Source organism: Balaenoptera acutorostrata, chromosome 18 (genome assembly GCF_949987535.1).
Source record: "Balaenoptera acutorostrata chromosome 18, mBalAcu1.1, whole genome shotgun sequence".
In the NCBI taxonomy this organism is placed as follows: domain Eukaryota; kingdom Metazoa; phylum Chordata; class Mammalia; order Artiodactyla; family Balaenopteridae; genus Balaenoptera; species Balaenoptera acutorostrata.
In genome coordinates, this window is record NC_080081.1 from 600,398 (window position 1) to 622,285 (window position 21,888).

General features: G+C 49.7%; 2 protein-coding genes across 3 annotated transcripts in view; one reads left to right on the forward strand and one right to left on the reverse strand.

The window, feature by feature from the left end:
* Window positions 1-21,888, reverse strand: part of CUL4A (cullin 4A) — a 68,662-nt gene that overhangs the window by 43,879 nt on the left and 2,895 nt on the right. Inside the window, exons 2-3 of the mRNA XM_057532915.1 lie at window positions 1,217-1,445; window positions 425-540 (exon numbers count right to left, since the gene is read on the reverse strand). Of these exons, the coding sequence (XP_057388898.1) occupies window positions 425-540; window positions 1,217-1,370 (270 nt within the window). The 5' untranslated portion in view covers window positions 1,371-1,445. The remainder of the gene's footprint in view (window positions 1-424; window positions 541-1,216; window positions 1,446-21,888) is intronic.
* On the forward strand, window positions 1,774-21,834 carry PCID2 (PCI domain containing 2). Of its 2 annotated transcripts, XM_007196756.3 has the most exons (14): window positions 1,774-1,942; window positions 7,551-7,640; window positions 9,440-9,513; window positions 10,576-10,641; window positions 11,687-11,728; window positions 12,955-13,009; window positions 15,800-15,903; window positions 16,211-16,286; window positions 16,839-16,980; window positions 18,915-19,015; window positions 19,987-20,060; window positions 20,194-20,319; window positions 21,044-21,167; window positions 21,437-21,834. In XM_007196756.3, the coding sequence occupies exons 1-14, from the start codon at window positions 1,907-1,909 to the stop codon at window positions 21,524-21,526; spliced, it is 1,200 nt and encodes a 399-aa protein (XP_007196818.1). In that variant the 5' UTR covers window positions 1,774-1,906; the 3' UTR covers window positions 21,527-21,834. The 2 variants fall into 2 exon arrangements, with proteins under 2 accessions (XP_007196818.1, XP_028018309.1); XM_028162508.2 differs by lacking the exons at window positions 7,551-7,640; window positions 9,440-9,513; window positions 10,576-10,641; window positions 11,687-11,728; window positions 12,955-13,009.

Below are 21,888 nucleotides of genomic sequence, written 5' to 3' on the forward strand. Positions count from 1 at the left end.
AAGTCATGTGACTCTTAGAAACGCATTTCTCTCCTGTAATGGGTTAACTTTAAATACCCTTCTAGACAGCTGAGGCCTGAAAATGAAATAAAAATCCCACAACCACCAAAAACGGAAAACCCTCCTCGACTTGGAACACGCTGCCACAGAACTCCTACTGTTCTTGTTGCAGGCAGAGTCGATTTCTATTATCCCCTTCATTACTGACTCTGAAACAACACCGAGAAGCACAAAATCCACGTCTGGGTCACATTTCACTGGAGTTGGATAATTGTGCTATTTCGACACTATAAGAAACAATCAGGTAAGTGAAAAACCGGACCCTGGCCCCCTCAGGTCTTAAAGTTCTCCCTAAGAAAACTGCGCGTTTACATCTCAGTGAGAATTCTAACAAGCTCCGCTTTTTGCACATGTGGAGCCTTACCTGGTAGAGCTCTTCCAGGTTATATCTGATGGAGGTACTACTTTGTATGGCTTTCACTGCTTCATGAAGTTTCTGCCAGGTGTCCTGAGTGTAGTTATCAGGCAATTTAGGTCTGTCTGTAAATGCAGATGGAGTCAGTGGGTAATGGCATCCATGCTAAGAATCACACATCTTTAAAAAACTATTCCACAAAAAAAGTACTTAAAATACACATAGGTGAGGAACGCAAAAATTAGGTTTTCCCAATGCAAGTACCATATTTATAAATTTCTTGGGTTACAGACTATGCAACCGTCCCATCCTCGATTGGCTAAACAAATACGTCTAGTACTGATACTTAGGATAAGCACACGTAGGAATCCTACAAATCTTACGGTATTCCTTTACCTAACAAGTGGGTTTCACAAACGTATAAACGTGGAATAGTTAAGCTCTCTACAACATTTAAAGTCGACTGAAACTACTCCAAGCTGGGAGGAAGGTGAAGAATAAGCTTGTAACTCGTGTGTCTGCATCGAAGACGCCTGCTCTGAGACAGTGACAGCGACAGAGCTGGTGAGAAGTGGAGCAAGTAATTAAATTACATCACGAAGAGCTTCAGTCCTGCTACTCGGTCCGGCTCGGCCGTGCGAACCGGGACACCTGAGTTACCTGGCGTCACTCAATGCCATTGGACCAACTGTACAGACCAAGTGGAAGCCGCCGCCGGCCCGCGCCGCCCCGCCGACGTCGCAGCCCGAGCGGCCGAGGGGAGGGACCCCAGCCCCGCCCGCCCGCCCGCCCCGCACCCACCTCGGAAGTTCTTAATCACGAGCTTCTTGGAGCCGCCGGCGGCCCCGGGCTTGGAGGTGACGGCGGCCGCGGCGAGGGACGCGGGCTTGGTGAGGCCGTTGGTGTGTCCGACAAGCGCCGAGAAGCTGCCCTTCCGAGGGGTCTCGTCGGCCATGGCCGCGGCCGCAGCGCTCCGCCCGCCGCCCGCCCGGCCTCGGCCTCGGCCTCCGCCTCGGCCTCGGTCTCCGCCGCCCGGCCTCGCCCTCCCTCCGCTGCGCTCCCTGAGCCCCGCCCGGCCCGGCACAACCGCCGCCCGACCCGGCCCGACCAGACCCGGCGCCGCAGGCCTCGGGAGCGCGCCAGACCCCGACCCGACCCAGCCCCGAGCTCGCGGGCGCCGCAGTCCGCGTCCGCCGCGGTCCGTGTGGAACCCGCAACAGTCGAGGGCCCGGCAGGCCCGGGCACCGGGGCGCCGACGAGGCGGCCTCGTGTGGGGGGCAGGGAGTCGCAGCGCAGCCCCCGACCTTCCTCAGCCCGGGCGCGCCGCCATGCCGACCCGAGGCTCGCACTCTCGCGCACACGCTGCCTCCGGAACCAACGTGCGCGGAAGGCGGGGCGGGCGGCGCGGGGCCGGGACCGGACCGCGGCCCGGAAGTGACGCGACGGCGGCGACGGGGCGCGCAGCTCCGCGGGGCGGCGGCGGGAGTGGCCATGGCGCACATCACCATCAACCAGTACCTGCAGCAGGTAACTTTCCTCGGCCAGCGGGCCGCCTGCCAGCTGTCCTCCCGCTGTCTTGGCCTGCGGGCCGGAGCGGGAGCCCGGGCGAGTCTGTCCACCGGCTGCGCTGGAGCCCCTGGCCGCGCTCTCAGTTTAGGGGCGTGTGGGGAGGGGGGAACAAAGTGGTGGAAGTAACGGGGGGACAGAGCAAGTGGTCCGGCTGCGAGCCGGTCTGTGTTAGCGATACGCTGCTGACATCCTTTGGGAAGTGTGTCTCTCAGGGTTTTGTCCATACAGCCTGTGAACGCAGCAGCACAGCGCAAACATAGGTAATTATGGATTCAAAGCTTGTAGTCTTTCCTCTGAGCTGTGCTAATTCGCAGAACTAGAACCGTGGTAATAGGGGTGCGGAAAAGGGGGAGTGGGCTTTTTAGAACATCTGAAGGAGACTTTACCAGGGCTTGGTGAATGAGGATGTGCTGTCGGGGGACGGGGAGGAGTCAAGAATGATTCCCAGGTTTCTAGTTGGGCAACAGATGAGCAAGACAGATTAGGAGGGAAAAACAAATGTAGTGTTGGACGTGTCGAGTTGGAGGTGTCTGTTGACAACCAGGCCAAGATATCTATTTGTCAGTTGATTATAGTGTAACAAGATTGGAACTATTAGTTGTTTGGTTAGTTGAGAAAGTTGGTTAAAACGGGAATCAGGAAAAAACAGACACATGCTTTAATCTTAACTTAAAGCTTACAAATATACATTCGTTTGCAGTCTTCTGAATGAGGCCTAAGACCTTTTCTTTAAGGAAAAGTCCACCTTGGCCTTACCTTTGCAGAGTTAACATTTTTCAATATCAGTTTTTATTTAAAGTTGAACAAGTACGTAGACATTTGAGAACCAATGTGAATACAGTCTCTCTAGAATTTTATGCTTTTTTTATAACTTTTATCTTCTGTATATTTGTATCTTTTGTATATTTCTAAATCTCTTACAGTTTTCTGGCCCACACCTAACCCCAGGGTTTGGGGGGAGGGGCACTGTGTGTGCCTTGAACAGTGTCTGAGCCACGCAGTGTGCAGCACAGTGTGTGGGCTGGATAGATGCAGGCAGGTGGAGGGGCATGAGGCCGAGTGACGTACCAGTGCTCGGACCTCCACGTTCTAGTGAGCAGTGAGCTAGAACTCGTGCTGGCCTGTGTCTCCGTTTCCTGTGCCTCTGTTTCTCCAGACTCTACCGCTCGGTCCTGTTCCCTGCCTTCCCAGAGGAGCACTCTGAGAATCTCCTGTAATTGTCTGTCTTCTCTGTTCCACCCCACGGGACAGCGGGGTGGCTGTGAGAAGACCAGGCACGATGAGTGCTTGGCGAAGGCTTACCGAGAGCCAGGCGCCGTGGTACCCGGCAGCGCATCATCGCCACTGTTTCCCTAGGAGGTTGGTCCATTGCAAAAGCCCCGTTTTACAGAGGATGTTAAGTGACTTTCCAAGGTCACTGGGCTAGTAAGTGGCACATTCAGACTGGGAGTCCTGGCCCCAGAGTCCGTGCTGTGACACCAAGCTCACTACCTCTGTTAGCCCAAGCTTCAGCCATTTCCTGTCCAAGTCAGAACCTGCCTATTCCTTAGCTTCCGAAGTTTATTGTTGCTTGAATCTCAGTGACTCTGTCAGCTTGGACTTATTTCTCACCTTTGCAACATCCTCGGCCAGCAACCACCTGTGGACAAGTCGTATGTCGTTCATTTCCCGTGGTCTCTGTGATAACTTCCATTAGCTGTTGGGTCTGGGATTTGATTTTACCCTCAGTAGCCCATGAGGTCTCTTGTTAGTTTCTTGGATGCTGGCAGAACACGTGCGATTCCTGGGTCAGAGACCAGGGACCTTATTACTCTGTGTGGCAAGCGGCACAGCATCACGTGCTGGTGTGGTTCCCTGGGCCCGAAGTCCCACAGGCGATGTGACGGGCCCAGAAGGGCGGCTGCACATGTACCTGAGAGAGACAGAACCTGGGGAATCTACCTGTCCTGTAGCAGGCAGTAAGCAAGTCTGGTTTTTGTCTAGGGTTGGGATGGGGGAGACATTATCTCGTTTCTCAAGGTAACTCATCACATGAACAGCCCTGAGTAACCGCCCTAGTGAAAGAGCCAGTGGTCAGAGTCTTGTAGTGTGGGACCCCCAGCACGAGGGCCCAGGAGCGCTGTCTCTCAACAGCCGGCCCGCGGCGACACCCCCTTTCTGCTCAGCACTCGAGTTTCAGCAGGCATTCCATTTAGTTTCTTTTTGAATTAATTTACCTTACATTTCCCCATATATTTTAAAGATTTGTTGTCCTCCTTAGAAAAAGATCAGTTTGCATGCTTCTCCCCGAGGTGGATCTCTCCATCACTTCTAGTATCTCTCTGAGGGCTGATATTATTTTTTTTAGTGTCTTTTATTTCATTCTTTTGTCCATTACACAAACTCTTATTTCACACAGCAGGTTACTTTTTAAAAGCTGTGTCTACATTAACATTTTTTTCCTCCAACTTTTTTTTCCTGAAAAATTTCAGACCTACAGAAAAGTTGAAAGAATAAAATGGAGAGGTGTGTACCCCTCACCCGGGCGTGTACCCACCGTGCTCACTCACCCTTCCCTCTGGGCCCACGCGCTTCTTCCCGGTGATCCCATGGCCTTCACCTTCCTGAGCATGCGCCTGAGACCCAGGCCGTCCACTGTGTAACTGCAGCGCCTTTGGTGCATCGAGAAACTGAACATCAGTATTTTCCAATGTAGAATCCGTAGTTTAATCCACACCCCCCCACCCCCAATCGTCTTTGGAACCTCTTTTTTGAAACCCAGGGTCCAGTCAGATCACATGGCATTAGGGTGCTTTGCCCTTTAGTCTTCTAGAAGAGTCCTCTTGCCTTTTGGGGAAGGGGGCTTTTATGACATTTAACCTTTCTTACGTGTCCAGGCCCAGTGACTTGTAAATGCCTCACCAGCTGCCTTTATTTGGCTGTTCCTGATGATTAGATCCGGGTTCAGTCGGATCGTGTGGATTTCCCGCGGCCTCTCCCAGCGCTGGGGATGCTGACGGGACCACTTGGTTAAGGAGGTGTCTGCCCATCAGATGACTCCACCGTTGAGGTACCTTTCCGCATTGCGATTAACCTGTGGGCTGTTGGACGGACCCTGAAAACCACTGAGCGTCCTGTTCCCTACACCCTCCCACAAAATGGTTTTCCCAAGTCAGTTATTACGTTAGTGGTTGCCAAGTGGTGATTGCCTATCGTTCTTTCTACATTTACTAGCTAGTGTTTCAGCAGTTAAACAATGCTTTCCTCTATGCCCCTCTTTTTGAAAGCATCATTATAGATTACTTTTAATGCCTAGTTATAATCCAGTACCAATAGTGGGAATGTTACTATTCTTTTTGAAGCTCGAATTGTCCCCGATTTGACCACTGGGAGTCCATTAAAACTGGTTTCTGTGGGTTTTTTTTTTTTTTAACATCTTTATTGGAGTATAATTGCTTTACAATTGTGGGTTAGTTTCTGCTTTATAACAAAGTGAATCCGTTATACATATGTCCCCATTCTGTGGCTTTTTGACATGCCTCTGTCCTTCTTTGAGCCTTGCCTTGCTTTCTGGCACAATAATATATACTCCAGGCTCACCTAGTTCTTTCCCTGTCCCAGTGCTGGATTTGCCCTTTCCCCAGGGAGCTCTGGTTCCTCTTAGTGGGGAATAGAATTTAGAAAACAAACCTGAGTGCTAGGTGTGCCCATTGCTACTGGGGAGTCATTAATTCTGTGCCTTTTCAGTGGCTGGAGCTAGAAAACATATTTTTGAAGGATTATGAGTTCACGAGTAGATGATCCCCCTGTGGACCAGCTCGGAACCTGGAGAATGCAAGGTGACCAGCAGCATCCCGGGAAGAGAATTTCCTCCTGGGAGCGCCCAGAGCTAGTGAGCTTCACTTGGTGAGGTCTGCAGTCCCTGGTCCAGGCCCACAGGTACTGCTCAGCAGGCTGACCTGGGGTCCGGCCGCAGGGTCCAGTGCGGGTGTTAAGTGAAAGGGCCAAAGGTTCTGGGGCGTGACACATTAACGGTGACCAGAGCGGGTGACTGGCCTGCCTGTGATTCTAGTGTCTGCCGAGCAGTGCATCAGTTCTTTAAGACTTGCCCATAGTCTGTCGCCAGCCTTCTGTTTTCCGTCACACCCCCTGTGACGGGAATGTCGTGGGCTTTATCAGCTTCTCGGAGGCAGGGACGCTGATTTTGTGTATTTTGTGATTACTCATTATAATACATCAGCAAGTAAGCCTGCACGAATATCTTGTTTCTTGTTGAAGGTAAATCCCCAGAAGTGGGATTGCTGGCTCAAAATATAAGTGCATATGTAGTTTGTTGAATAGTCAAGTGGCAAATTCTTTATTCTGTGAATTGCCTTAGAGACGGTGGTGAAACTTTCCCAGTCGATGCTGCGTGTGCAGCAGACGAGGAGCTGGGTCCTGGAGGTGTCCAGGCAGCATGGGCCTCCGTTCCTCCTGGCCGTCGGGTCACCAGGTGGGAGGGTCGCGTGCCTCACCGTTTCCCCGGGCAGCTGCACCCCTTCGCCCTCCCGCCAGCGGTGGCTGGGGTTCCAGTCGCTTTGTGTTCTCAGCAGCTCTCAGGGTGGTCGGCCTTTCAGTGTTAACCCTGCTGGTGGGCGGTGATGTGAGCACCTCTCGTGGGTGTGCATTCGTGTGTCCTCTCACGTCGCCCCTGCATATACTTTCCGTACCTAATTTTCTGTGGATAAATGATGCTATGGTACGTGCAGCTTTATGCTTGGCTTTGTCTTCACTTACATGGTTAGGATTTTTATGTCATTTTTTGATAAATATAAGTTTAAAATATCATTTGGTTTTCTATTTACAAAATTTCTGCTGTAACTCAGGCCTCCAGTATAGAAATATATACAATGAAATTCTCCTCGGCCCCCCCCGGCTCCCACTCCACTGGCCAGGGGTCAGCTGGTGCGGCCTGGGGCCCCGCATTTCTTCCTGTGCTTACACGTCATATCGATACTTAGTTTTTCTTTTTCTCCAAGATCAAGTTGTACAGTTTTTCTGCAACTAATTTTTTTGGAATTAACAGTAAGTATGTTGTGGACACTTTTCCATGTTATTACAAGTAGATCTGTTTGATTCTCTTTCACAGCACCCAGGCGTCCTATTGTGTGACTGTGACATTTATTTGGTCATTGCCTTCCCATTTTTATTTTAAATTTAGGTTGAGTGGAAGTGCTTTGAATTTCGGACATATGTGATTTTCAAGCTCTTTTTTCTTCTTCATAAGCTGTATAAGTGGATTTTCAAATGTTTGTTAGTATGACTGAGTAAAATTGAATAATTCACCTTCATTAATAAGCAAATAATAAACCGCTGGCTTTTTCTGCTTTTTCATTGTTTTTAACGGTAAGTCACCTGTCTGCCTCCAGGAGATCTCGTTTTCAAATGCAGTGATTATTTGCTGGCTAAGGAGAGCACTGATTGTTATATTTTGAGTCCTTTCAAAGTAGGGAAAGTGAAGTTTAGGGGTGTGCAGTGTGCTGTCTAGGTTCCATTAGGACAGAGTATTTTATTTTCCACTTAGCTCTTCTCTTTCCAAACGCTTCAGGTCTGTGAAGCAGTTGACACCAGAGACGGGTCATCCCTTGCAGAGCTGGTGTCTTTCAAGCACCCTCATGTTGCCAACCCACGGCTTCAGGTAGGTGTGGTACCCCACGCACAGGTGTCTGCGAGGGTTACGGGGTCACCACCTTCCTGAGAAAAGTTGAGACTTTGAGTAGGAAGGAAACTAAGATTGCCACTCTTGTTTGAAAATTGCCAAGTTCCTTCACAGTTTATCTAATTCCAGTTCGTTTATTGAGCATTAATTGAGCACCGCATCTCAGAGTCTGTGCTGAGATCTGTGCTCGTTTTCCTGCATTTAATTCCCACACGACTCTCTGGGGTTCAGAGAAGTGCAGTAGCGGGGCCAGGTCATCCAAGGTCATCCAGCGGACAGGCAGTGGGGCTCGGGCTCTGCCCCGGCCTGGCTGTCCCTGGAGCCCAAAGCCGTGTCCTGTTGCTGCCAGTGAGGTTTTGTTGGAGCACAGCCGCCTGCGTTCCGCGCTGGCTGCCGCAGAGGCACATGGGCCCTGCAGAGCCTGCAGCATTTCCTGGCTGGCCGTTTATGTGAGCATCTGCCAGCCCCTGCTCTAAAATATAAGCATTCTTGATTCAGATGATAAATGCTCTCCAAGCAATAGCTTCTGTGGAAGATATTGTTGATATTTTGTAACACCCATTTCCTCGTTGATAGCCGTTACAATGTTGGAGTGTCCTATCAGGGACCTAAATTTTTCTTTCGAAAAAAAGTGCCCTGGGCTTCCCTTGTGGCGCAGTGGTTAAGAATCTGCCTGCCAATGCAGGGGACACAGGTTCAAGCCCTGGTCTGGGAAGATCCCACATGCTGCGGATCCCACATGCTGCGGAGCAATGAAGCCCGTGTGCCACAACTCCTGAGTCTGCGCTCTAGAGCCCGCGAGCCACAACTACTGAGCCCACGTGCCATAGCTCCTGAAGCCCACGTGCCTAGAGCCCGTGCTCCACAGCAAGAGAAGCCACTGCAATGAGAAGCCCACACACCACAACAAAGAGTAGCCCCCGCTAGCTGCAACTAGAGAAAGCCCACACGCAGCAACGAAGACCCAACGCAGCCAAAAATAAATAAATTAAATTAAATTTAAAAAAAAGAAAGTGCTCGGAGTCCTGATGGGACTCGGGTTCAGCTTGCTGGCAGGTTGTCCCTGGTACACGTCTCCTCGCCCGTTTGTGACCTGAGGCTGATTCCAGAGCTCCACGTGCTTCCATGTGACAGCTGCCTCGCTGGGCCCGTTGTCTGCCTGGTTGTTTCGTCAGGGGCTGTAAGGTGGTGATCCTTCCCATGCTGCCATTCTCCCTGTCTCATTATAGAGCTGTATCAGTGTGGATTCACTGAGTCCCTTTCTTTTAAATTCAGTGCACTGCATAATCCACTGTGATGCTCGTGTTATCCAGAATTTGGCCACTGAGAGGCGAGGGCAAGTTCGAGGTGAATGTCTGCTGTCTCTCAGGACCCTGAGTGGGCAGTCCTGTCAGCAGGAAGTGAGCAGGAGCGACTCCTGACCCCCCGACCCCCCTTCCCCCAGGCATTGTCTCCAGCTCCTTCGACCTCACACGAGGCACATAGTAGCTGCTTAATAAATAGATTAAGATGCATATGAACATGCCTAGAGTATTTCCTGGCCTGTGGTAGACAAAGCGAATTGTGTTCATCTCCTGCCCTGTACGTAGGTTGTGCTTGATAAATATGAGTGGAAGAAATGAACCTTTTTTTTTGAAGTGCTAAAGTGTGAAGAGTTACTGTCAACTGTAAAGTGTAAATTCTTTTGAAACAAAGGTTTGTCTGAATCTCTTCCTACATGTTGCATTCTTTCTGTCCCAGTTAATTTTATTTTTACCATTTTTCTTACGATCATTTAGATGGCTTCTCCAGAAGAGAAGTGTCAACAAGTTTTGGAACCCCCTTATGACGAAATGTTTGCAGCTCATTTAAGGTAATCCATGAGTGAGGGAGAAAAACAAGCAAATCTGAAAATTGCTGAACTGACTAGGGGTTTTATTTACCATCATTTTATGCTTGAAGCAATGAAAAATTTCCTTTGAAAAAGTAGGAAAGTGTGTTTGTAATTTCACTTTGGTAACACCTATGAAAATCTTCTGAAGTTTAAAATACTTAAAAAAAAATAAAATGAAATACTTTAGAATTTTAATAAATTTTTTATTCAGGGACCACATGTGTTTTCAAAAGTTACCATGAAATGGTAATCATGGATGTGTGTGTGTCTTCTGTGTAATGCTCTAAGAAGCATTTGATATTCACCCTACTGGCTGCGTCGTGGTCTTTTGTGCAGTGGGATGTGGTGCCCACTATCGACTTGCGTTTTTCATGGAAACGCCCGGGTTTTAACCTCTCGGCCTTACTGGGAAAGAAACTGGAGCAGAGCAGAGCAGATGAAATTCTGCTTTTTAGTCACATGTCATGTCTGCCGTTTTCACCTCTAAAGCCTCGATTCAGGCAAGCTCTAGGTCTTAAAGCGTGTGGTATTTGGTTGTCCTCGTGGCTGCCCTCTTCTCCGGCGTCTTGAGCGGGCTGGGGTGCGGGGGCAGGGCGGGGCAGACCTGCGGGGCCCCTGAGATCTCTGGAAAAGTTGGAGTGCTGCTGTGTTTCTTGTAGCAACTTCCTAGCTCTGTGCAGCATGTGATGAGGCGCCAGATTTGGGGACGGACGGACTGAGAGTGACAGTGCCAGCCGGGCGTCTGGGTAGAGTGTCCTTGCCCATCGATGCCCGAGAAGGGCCATTTGCGTGTTGTTAGTGGAACCTCTGCAGCTGGCCTTCTCCTTCTGGGACTTGAAAGAACAGGCCCAGCATGTAGCGTGCGATTTCCTCTTGTACCCGGTGGTCTCTTGTGAGCCTCCTTGTAATCTGCTGGGTCGGTTGCGAGCAGGGCGTTTGTGCTGGGAGTGAGCAGTGCGGTCCGCGGGGTTCATGCCGGTTCTCAGCGAGGACGCGCACTTTCTGCCCTGCCGTCCTCAGTATCCACCGCTTCCTTTCCAGGTGCACGTACGCGGCGGGGAACCACGACTTCATAGAGGCGTACAAGTGCCAGACCGTCATTGTCCAATATCTTTTGTCGTGTGCATTACTGTTCAATGTCTGACAGATACAGCGGGTTACTTGGGGGCTAAGATCTTGAAACATCAGGCCAGTTTTAGTCACACCTTTCATTAGAAAGCAGGAGAAGCTCATTTAGCTCTTCCACTCAGGTACTTAAATTTAGCATAGCCTTCAGACTGGTGTCCAGTCACCTATATGGTAGGGAAGAACATTGGTTATGATTAAGGATTTTATTTAATTCTATTGTGAAGAATAATATTTTGTTGCCTTTCCAACATTCAGTATAGTTACAGGGATGGGTTAGTCCCCTTGGAGAAATAGAAGAACTTCCAGATCCGGGCACAGATGGAAGAGTGGACGCAACACACAGCAGCATTGAATTGTGGTCACTGAGGTCCTTAATCAAGCCAATTCTGATTTAAATCATTTAAGTGATATCTTATGGCTAAGGCCCTGGTCAGTGAGTATCCTAGTACTGTTTATATGTATCTCCAGACTTTAGTTGCTTTTTTTCTTTTTGGCCAAGCCGCACAGCTTGTGGAACCCGGCAGTGAAGGTGCTGAGTCCTAACCACTGGACCGCCAGGGAATTCCCTTTAGTTGCCAATTTTTTAACCATCTTGCTTAATATACACAGAAGAGAATTGGTTACTGACCAGCCAAGTCTCCTTTGAATGCAGGAATTCTGTAATCAATGAAATAAACTTTACACTACAGATTCTAAAGCACATTATATATAAGTTGTGGTCATCTGGGCTCAGAGAAACCAAAAAAAATGTGTGAAATTGCCACTTTTAAAAATCTTATAACAGTCCTTTTCTTACTTTGGGGAAAGTATGTATGAAATAAATGTATTTACTTATACCTAATGATACTCAGGCGTTTGTAATGTGGGCTTATGTATTTTTTCCCTTCAAGAACCTGCTGCTGTTATACATAATCTTTTAAGTGGTGAGCTATAGCCCTTACAATTTAGAACTCTCGTTGTTCTTTAGTCTTTCAATTGTAGCATGACTTGAACTTTTTATGTCGGACCTTCCTTAATATACTACATCATTCCTACGGGCATTTCAGGCCCACAAAGAAGAAAACTGGTAAGTACAAACAGAAACAGCTGGAAATTAGCAAATGACTTTTTTCTTTTTTCTTTTATTTATTTATTTTTTTAATTTTATTTATTTATTTTTTTGGCTGTGTTGGGTCTTCGTTTCTGTGTGAGGGCTTTCTCTAGTTGCGGCAAGCGGGGGCCACTCTTCATCGCGGTGCGCGGGCCTCTCACTATCGCGGCCTCTCTTGTTGCGGAGCACAGGCTCCAGACGCGCAGGCTCAGTAGTTGTGGCTCACAGGCCCAGCTGCTCCGCGGCATGTGGGATCTTCCCAGACCAGGGCTCGAACCCGTGTCCCCTGCATTGGCAGGCAGATTCTTAACCACTGTGCCACCAGGGAAGCCCCACTTTTTTCTTTTTTAAAAGCAGAAGTTTTAATTGTGTTTTCTGTGTTGGTATTTAATATTGTGTGTTGACGTGATAATATCAACACAGATAATGGCGTTTTAATAGTCAGTGTAAACTTAAATGGCAGGTGAGCCAGATTATTTGCAGTGTTTTTCTGTAAATATGAAGTATTTCAGCCATTCCATGCCCCCAAATATTTATTAAATATTATTTTTTCCCTTTAATTGTCAATTTTGAACTTACTTTTGGCTTTAAGCTTGGATAAAAGATGTAGATCAATTACAGTTCATTTGGGATGATAGAATACATAATAACTGGGTTATTTTAAATTCCTTGGTAAACTATTTTATGATTTATTAAAAATCTTGGTAAATACTGAAATTTTGTTTATACTAAAATAACTGAAGGCTTGCAAATACCTTTTACTAAAAAAACCAACAAACCCTTTTTAAGTGAAGATCTCTCTTACACATAAAATTAACACTGCCAGCTAGATTTTGAAAAGTCGTTTTATGGCATTGGTCTGTTACATACCTCGGGCCCTGTTAGGAGATCGTTGTGAACCACGTCTTGTTTTAGTGGAGCTGTTGGCTGGTGGTAGGGGCTGAGGGGAGGGAGACTTCCTGTCCCAGCGTAGGGGGAGGTAGGGGGAGGGTGCGGCCGGAGCTGAGCCCCTCGACTTCCCGCGTCTCCATGCAGATGGGGAGGGGCTGCCGCCTGCCCGGGAGGAGGGGGAGGGAAAGCCTAGCAGCCCCGGGCGTGGGCTGGTGACCCCCGTTCTGGATGGTAGCCCTGGCGTCCCCACCTCTGGTAATGGAACCTCTGACCTCAGAGCTTCTTCAGATGTACTTGTTTTTGCCTCGTAGGGCTCTGCCTGTCATGTATGCAGTGGCACTTGACCTTCGAATATTTGCCAATAATGTAAGTTCAGTTTCTGTCACTGTTGTTTTAAACCCAAACTCGTTATCTATCTGTTGCTTAATTTCATGTCATTCTTTGCACAAATTTTGAGGAACACGTGGGGTCGGGTGAATCCGGCGTGGAGAGCAAGGGCACGGGGGTGGCTGGGATCACGCATGAGGGACCGCGCTCTCGTCAGCTGCGGAGATACGCCCTGTCCCCTCTCCCTGGTGTAGATTCAGGGAGTGCTGAGGGTTCTCTGGAACGAGGAGGATTTTATGAGTCGATTTCCCCTTGGGGTCAGCATAAGCCATTTTGGGAGCAGCAGTTCTTAACTTTTTGGTCCTGACACCCCTTTACAGTTTTAAAAACTATTGATAACTTCTGGTTCTGGACAAGACACGGTAGGCACGTGTTTCTCTCCCTCCTGCTGGGAGTTTTAAGGCCAGCGTGGCTCTGAGAGGTGGAGAGAAGAAGGGGCAGAGCAGCGAGTTCCCTGTGTTTGTTTCCTTCTCGTCTCCTGGGCATCCTGGTTCGGTCTGGCGAAGCCTGAAACCCCGGGGACACTGACAGGCAGAGACGACGCGGCTCCCTCCCCTCCACCCCACCTCTGGGGCCGGGAGCGTCCCAGCTGCTCCCCCCGGGCCTGCAGGCCCAGCCCTGTCAGCAGTGGGTGGCGTGGTGGGAGCGCAGGCCTGGCTGAAACAAGAAGAGCCACAGTCGTATGACATCCCGGGCATCCAGGATATAATCGAGAGTCCCTTGTCATACCAGGAATCGGGACTCTTGGCCTTTGAGACTCTGAATGGGGGAGATAGTCAGCAAGCACCCGACACTGAGGATGGGATGGGGATTCCACCCCCGCCGCCATAAAACCCTGGGAGCAGGTGCGAACGCGCTTGAAGCAGGTGGAGACATCTCAGCAAAGAAATGCAAGATATAAAGCAGCACCAAATGGAAATTTTAGAACTGAAAAACATAATAACTTAGATAGAAATTATTGAGGACCCCCAGAAGCTTCTGTTCGTGTGGGTTATATCAATACTTACTGTATTAGAAATTTTAACTGGGAAAGTTTTTAATATTGTTCACCTGAAATAATAAACCTTTTATGTGGTAAGATAATTGACCTTCTAAATTAAAAAAAAACTATTTTCAAAGTGAACAAAATGTACTAAAAAGTGGCATTTTTTTCCATTTTGATCTCTTTAATGTATGGCTCAACAGAAGCCGCTCGGGTTCTTAAGTCTGCTTCTGAATTCACTCTTTGCAGTACCTTGTCTTGGTTGAATATATGAAGAAGTGTGGCCTCACGTAGATGTACATGGAAGTGGGAGGACTGTTCTGGTAGCCTTTTCAGGTGATCGTAGATGCCCTTCTCTGAGCTACACCTTTTAAAACTACAAGAGTAGTTTTTTGTTTTTTGTTTTCTTAAATTAATTAATGTATTTATTTATGGCTGTGTTGAGTCTAGGTTTCTGTGCGAGGGCTTTCTCTAGTTGCGGCAAGCGGGGGCCACTCTTCATCGCGGTGCGCGGGCCTCTCACTATCGCGGCCTCTCTTGTTGCGGAGCACAGGCTCCAGACGCGCAGGCTCAGTAATTGTGGCTCACGGGCCCAGTTGCTCTGCGGCATGTGGGATCTTCCCAGACCAGGACTCGAACCCGTGTCCCCTGCATTGGCAGGCAGATTCTCATCCACTGCGCGACCAGGGAAGCCCAAGAGTAGTTTTTAAGGTTCGTTACAACGTGGCCTCTTGAAGCTTAGCAGTGACCGTTTCCCGTTACATCCAAACCCACTGGTGTGTCCTGCACGGTGAATGGATCTTTTACCCCTGTAGGATTTTGTAACGTTGTACATTGATCATTTGGAGAATTTTGGTTCACTGAGTTACCCAGATGTTCCAAATGTTGATATATTTCATTACGTGAAAAAACAAAAACCAGGAAAACTCTACATTTGTTAATCTCTCCAGTGACCTCATCAGAGAAGTCGTGAAGCAATGGAAAGCTGCTAGGCTCTTGGTGGTCAATACAAGTTTTCCAAAGTTCTAAGTTTGTCTTGAAAGTGCAAATGTCATCGGCAGCAGATAATGGTCAGTGTTTGCCTGGGAGTGACAGGCTTGGCTTCATTCACTTTCCAGAGCCCCGCGCTGGCCAGTGGCCCACGCTGGCTGGCCAGGCTTTGAGGTTGTTTGTTCCACAGTCCAGCCTGCGGCCTCGACAGTGGCCCCAGTGCTTTTCCTTAAAAACAGACGTGCTGTAGGTGGACTTCCCGCTTCATTACAAAGAACACTAAAAATACATGTATTCAAGGACTAAGACTTACTAATGTTAATATTTACTGCATCCTCACTGACCCTCTAAAGTGAAGTTAGCTGTATTGTTTGGTTGATGGGAGGACGCGGGTGCGCGGGGTTCAGGACACAGTGGCCTCGAGTTCGGTTGGGGCCGCCAAGCAGGCGCCAGTCCCGTCCCTTGCCGTCCTCTGCACCGTGCAAACGTCGCGCGTGGGAGATGGGGCTTCACGGCCAAGTAAGAAAAGGCTAGTTAGCGCATGGCAGAGGCTCAAGGAGTCCGTGACCGACTTACGGGCTTGAATTGGTTGAAGAGCAGTTTGATTTGTGGAAGAGCTGGAACACGCTGTAGACGCCCCCGTTTTGGAAAACGTAGTAGCACAGGCTAGATGGTCTTGCCAGAACCTTTGGGGACGACCCTCAGCTGTACGTTTTTGCTTCTAGCTGTGCCGTGATCTTCTGTTTAATCGAGGCGTCTAGAGGAGATTAAAAGTAAAGGTTTTTATCTTCTATCAGGCAGATCAGCAGCTGGTAAAGAAAGGAAAGAGCAAAGTTGGGGACATGCTGGAGAAGGCGGCCGAGCTGCTGATGAGCTGCTTCCGCGTCTGCGCCAGCGACACGTGAGCGCCCCGCCGCCCCGCCCGCCCCGCCCGGCGCTCGCCTTAGCCCCACGACTGCTGTTAGCTTTTGCTTCAAATAGTCCATTGTCTCATAAGGAAATAAGAGAAAAGAACCACCTCTTATGCTTCCGCACACATTTAGCACTTCTAAAGACGTCTTCTTTCGTGGCGTTGTAGTCTTCCGTGCACATGACTCGAGCCGTGGGGCTCTATCTTAAGACGCTAATTTGTTGCGGAAGCTGATTTTGCGTTGACACGTGACATCTTTACTTCCTGGGCAGCTTTAACATAACCGTTCTCCCCGTAGCCGTGCGGGCATAGAGGACTCCAAGAAGTGGGGCATGCTGTTTCTGGTGAATCAGTTATTCAAGATCTATTTTAAGGTAAATGCTGTCAGAGCACTGCGTCTCTTTGTTGGGTCTGCTTTCCGCCTGTCTTCCCAGACAGCCCTTCTGTTCAGTGTAAGCCGGCCTCCCGGCATGGCCGGGAAGCGGTCCCCCGCCACCCCACCCCCCCCCGGCTGCGCACATAATCCTGGGAGCTGGCGTGCGCCCAGGGGCTGCCCGGCGCGAGGGCTGCTGTCAGCGCTTCACGCCCGTGGTCCTCTTTAGCCTTTAGCCTCCGCCCGGCGAGGCGCGTGCTCGGCTCCAGGGGAAGGGAGGTGCCAGCGCCTCACGCCGGTGTCGGTGCGGGGACGGCCGGGCGTGGGGCGCGGGGCGCGGGGCGCGGGGCGCGGGGTCCGACCCCGTGCGGGGGCGCCCTCCGCGGTGGGCGTGGTCAGGCCGGGCGGCTGTGGTGCGAGGTTAGCATCCAGCCGTCGGTTCTGATGACGGGAACCCCACCGCAAGGAGGCGTGCACTTCGTAACCAGAAGCTTACGTCTGTCCTGCCTACTTATTTACAATGCTGTTCAGGGTAGACGGTTGCTCGTTACAGATCAACAAGCTCCACTTGTGTAAACCGCTCATCAGAGCCATCGACAGCTCCAACCTGAAGGACGACTACAGCACCGCCCAGCGGGTGACGTACAGGTACTACGTGGGGCGGAAGGCCATGTTCGACAGCGACTTCAAGCAAGGTGTGTCACTGCTTCTGAGCAGCTGGGGCTGGGTTCAGGGCACATGGTCACTGCCTCCTGTTACTGCTGAAGGTGGACCGCGGGTGTTGGCTGCGTCCAGGCTGTGTTTATTTTTTTTATTATTATTATTATTATTTTTAATCAAGTAATTTTTAAAAATTATTTATTTATTTATTTATTTATTTATGGCTGTGTTGGGTCTTCGTCTCTGTGCGAGGGCTTTCTCTAATTGCGGCAAGTGGGGGCCATTCCTCATCGCAGTGCACGGGCCTCTCACTATCGCGGCCTCTCCTGTTGTGGAGCACAGGCTCCAGACACGCAGGCTCAGCAGTTGTGGCTCACGGGTCTAGTTGCTCCGTGGGATCCTCCCAGACCAGGGCTCGAACCCGTGTCCCCCGCACCGGCAGGCAGACTCTCAACCACTGCGCCACCAGGGAAGCCCCGGCTGTGTTTATTTTTGACACTACGTTGGTTCCACGAGGGGAAGTCCCACGGGAAGTTCCTCTCTCCGCGCCAGGTCGCTGAGACGGGCGCCAGCATGTCCTTTTCTGGGCACCGGTGTTGCGGCGCAGGCTACAGTCGGTGTTTCCCCATGGCCTCTGCTGGTCCCGTTGGCCCAGGACGTGGAGATCGGGCAGCGCGTAGCTCAGCTCCAGCCGCGGTGGACGAGCTTTGCGCTGGTGCCGTCTTCGGCGCTTGTGGCCGTGCGTGGCGGATCGGCGCCGCGTCAGAGCTGCGCTTTCATGAAATCACGTTATGTGGCTTGTGTCACTAGCTTTCTCGAGAACGGGAAGCCACGTTTTTTCTTTCTGAACTTTTGGAGTAGCTGGCATGTGGTGGTCCTTTATGATTCTTCTCTCGTCCTCAGACCAGACTTTCTAAACTCACTTCTCCGACAGTTATTTGCACGCGAAGGCATGTGACTTCAGGCAACACACCAGACGTAAGGAGCACCTCCTCTCCATGTGTCAACAGCCATGGATGCTCCGATAACAAAAATAACAGCGCTCTCATAATAAGTGCTGTTTTTTTACTCTGTAGGGCTGTGTAGACCAACTTTTCATTTTCTTTCACAAAATTTTTAATACATCTACAGCTTTCGAAAGAGGGGTTTTCTTGGTTAGTTCCCCCATCTTTTTTTTTTCCTTTAAATATCAAGCATAAGAAGAGAAGCTTTTATTTCTTACTTTTTTAAAATAAATTTATTTATTTATTTATTTTTTGGCCATGTTGGCTCTTCGTTGCTGTGCGTGGGCTTTCTCTAGCTGCAGCGAGAGGGGGCTACTCTTCCCTGCGGTGTGCGGGCTTCTCATTGCGGTGGCTTCTCTTGTTGCGGAGCACGGGCTCTAGAGTGCAGGCTCAGTAGTTGTGGCTCGCGGGCTCACTAGTTGTGGCGCACAGGCTGAGTTGCTCCACGGCATGTGAGATCTTCCTGGACCAGGGCTCGAACCCCTGTCCCCTGCGTTGGCAGGCGGATTCTTAACCACCGCACCACAGGGGAAGTCCAAGAAGAGAAGCTTTTAAATTACAGTTTACCCCTGAACAACAAGGGGGTTAAGCCCCGTGTGACTCACAGTCAGCCCTGTGCCCACGGTTCCTCCACATCCACGGATCAGCCAGCCACAGACCACGTGGTAACATAGTGTTTACCGTTGCAAGTACCCGTGTACAGGTGGACCCGCACAGCTCAGACTGCCTTGTTCAGGGGTCACCTGTACTCTCAGCTGAAGTCTCTGAAGGTATTGCTGTGCTTTTCCTCTGAATATGCACTGAGTGGTATTTTTGAATACCTGACACAGCAGGAAATTATTTGTTAACGTTGACGGTAGATATTTGCAGTTCCTGAAACCTTTCGGGCCTTCATGTAAGGGTGGGTGGTAGCATCAGGCATAGGGTGGGGACCGTGGTGACCATGTCTGTGGCTGACTCTGCAGCTGAGGAGTACCTGTCCTTTGCTTTTGAGCACTGCCACCGTTTGAGCCAGAAGAACAAAAGGATGGTCCTCATTTATCTACTTCCTGTGAAGATGCTCCTGGTAAGTGATCTCACCAGCTCTCACGGGTCCTGTTGTCTACAGGAAGTGGGCAGATGTTCTACAGCGCAGCCAGTGGTGTGTGATGGGTCACAGTCTGAGCTGCACATGAGCACACCCCCAAAATTGAGGAGGAGTGAGCCTTGGGTGTGACCCGAACTACTCTTTCCGTGACTGGCACTTCCAGATCCTTCTGGAAAGGCTTGCCTGTGTTTCCTTTCTCTTGAAGTTCCCTAACCAAAAGTTTAACATGTATAAGACAAGTAAAATAAGTGCATATTATTTTTGTTTCCCCTAAAAAATCTAAATTTATAGAAATGGATTAACCAAGAAAGAAAAAGGTCATTCCAGCCTGTCTGTAGGTATCTTATTTACTTGGTCACTGAAAATTATTTTTGATATTTGTAAAGAAATGACAAATAGCTACCAAGTTATTTGACTAAAACATTCTCAAAGTAATAGATAGAGCTTCCTTTCCTCCCATTTAAAAATTTTTAAAAATTATCAAAACAACACACACATACTTACCTAGTTCAGGGCGACTTGTAGTGGGAAAGAGACAGTGTCACACCTCCCTCCCCACTGCTAACCCGACTTCACGGGAACAACCAGTTTTAGATTTTTCAGCTGGTTCTTCTGGAAGCTGTTTCTGAATTCCTAAATTGTAGCCTAGTACTGCTTCAGGTGTCATGGCCTCCTATGAGACAGTAATGAGAAGGTCGAGGTCAAGGTCAGATGTCACTGATGACAAAACCATGTTTTGGCTAGGTTTTCTGATTTCCAGAGCAGCGTTGTTTTTTTTTTTTTTTTTTCCCAGTAGACTAGGATGCTTTCAGTTCTTGTTCAGCGACTTAGGAAGAAAGCCTAAGAAACGCAGGTTGCAAGTTTTTAAAACTTATTTCCTTGATAAGAGTTTTATCAAAGACAATTTGGTTAAAAGTGAAAGGGTTCTTATTCTGGAAATTTACTCTTAGGGTCACATGCCAACCATTGAGCTCCTGAGGAAGTACCATCTCATGCAGTTTGCGGAGGTGACCAAAGCTGTGAGGTAGAGTATTTTTCCTTTTCCATTTGAGACCTCTTAGAAGATAAAATCAGCACAGACGTCCTCATGTTGTGAGGGAACACTCTCATCCTGGACGTTGTTCTGACTGTGTCTGTGCATCTGTCCCACCGCCCAGCGAAGGCAACCTCCTCCTCCTGAACGAGGCTCTGGCCAAGCACGAGACCTTCTTCATCCGGTGCGGCATTTTCCTCATCCTCGAGAAGCTGAAGATTATCACCTACAGGAATCTTTTTAAGAAAGTGTAAGCAGAGTCCTTTCTTTTTCATTCTGTGGGATAAAATCCATATCCATCTTCCGCAGCCCACGCACTGCCCTGGGCCCTGGCACCACGGCTGCACGGGTGAGGGAGCGGAGGTCTGCCCGCCCTTGCGGGAGGAATAACTCGGGTTGCGGTGAAGACCTTGTAACAGACGTTTTAGCGCCAGCCCTGAGAACCAAGCGTTTCCCATTTTGCCGGGAGTGTGGGACCCGTTGCCCGTGTCCTCTATTGGTGACCCACTGACCCTCCCCACCACCCCTGTCCGTCAGAGGTTGTTCTTTTCTTCCGTGTCACTCTGGAAGTTGACTCTTCTCTGAGGCCTGGTCCCAGCAGGTTCTCAGTTAAACTTCAGTCAAAGTCAGACTTTTTCTGGCTGTGAGGAATATATCAAAATTAGCAAGGACCCCAGTTCATCACACCTGAGACACTGTCCATCGTAAGGTGCGTCTCGATTTTAAGGATGTTAAAATGTGAGAACACGTGCATCTGAGATTCAAGCAAATATTCAGTAAATGTAAAGTATATTTGTACTAGTGGCTTTTTAAAATTGGAAAGTCAGAATGAAAAGCTCTTATTTTTCAAGTGTATCTGGCAGGTGGGAGATGCTTTGTTCCTCTTGAACAGAGGTTTCTCAGCAGATGTTTCTCCTACTGACTCCGTCCTCACATCCCGTCCCTGATGAGCGTGAGCTCTGTCCCTCTTCCAGGTACCTGTTACTCAAGACACACCAGTTGTCTCTGGATGCGTTCCTGGTTGCCTTGAAGTTCATGCAGGTGGAGGACGTGGACATCGCCGAGGTCCAGTGCATCCTGGCCAACCTGATCTACATGGTGTGTGGCCGCGCCTCCCCTGGGCCCCGTCTTCGCCGGGAGCTCTGACGCCTTCCTTGTTCCCAGAGGGCTCTGTGTGGGCGGGGTGGATGCACACGGCACGTATCTCTCTGTTCTCCCCTGCGCGTGTTCGTTCGTTGTCCTCCCGGGGAGCTGACTGCACGGTGACTGGGGGGGGTACTTGTGCCACAGCACCAGGTCCTTCACCCCCGCGGGCTTGACGAGACCCAGGCCCAGAAACGTACGCCGCCTCTGCTCTTCTCCCACAGGGTCACATTAAAGGCTACATCTCGCACCAGCACCAGAAGCTGGTTGTCAGCAAGCAGAACCCGTTCCCCCCGCTGTCCACCGTGTGCTGACCCCGCCCCCGGCCCCTAGGACAGGGAGCGCGCGATCCTGGTTTTTCTGCAGCTGGAGTCTCTTGGGTCTTTTCCTGGGGATGCTGAGACCTCAGTGTCTCTGACATCACGGCTGACGAATATGCACCTCACAAAGGCCTGGAATCCCCTTCTCAGCGCAGCCGTCTCCGCTGGCCCTGGGGTGCTGGTGACACTCACGCGAGGGGCACGGGCTCCGAGGCAGCTACTGTTTACTTCTCATGAGTGTTGTTCGTGAAGGCATCTTTTAACTCTTTCTATAAAAAAAGGTGATCTGAATTTATACAAAAGTGTATTCAATCTGAATTTATACAAAAAGGCGTATTCGATCTGAATTTACACAA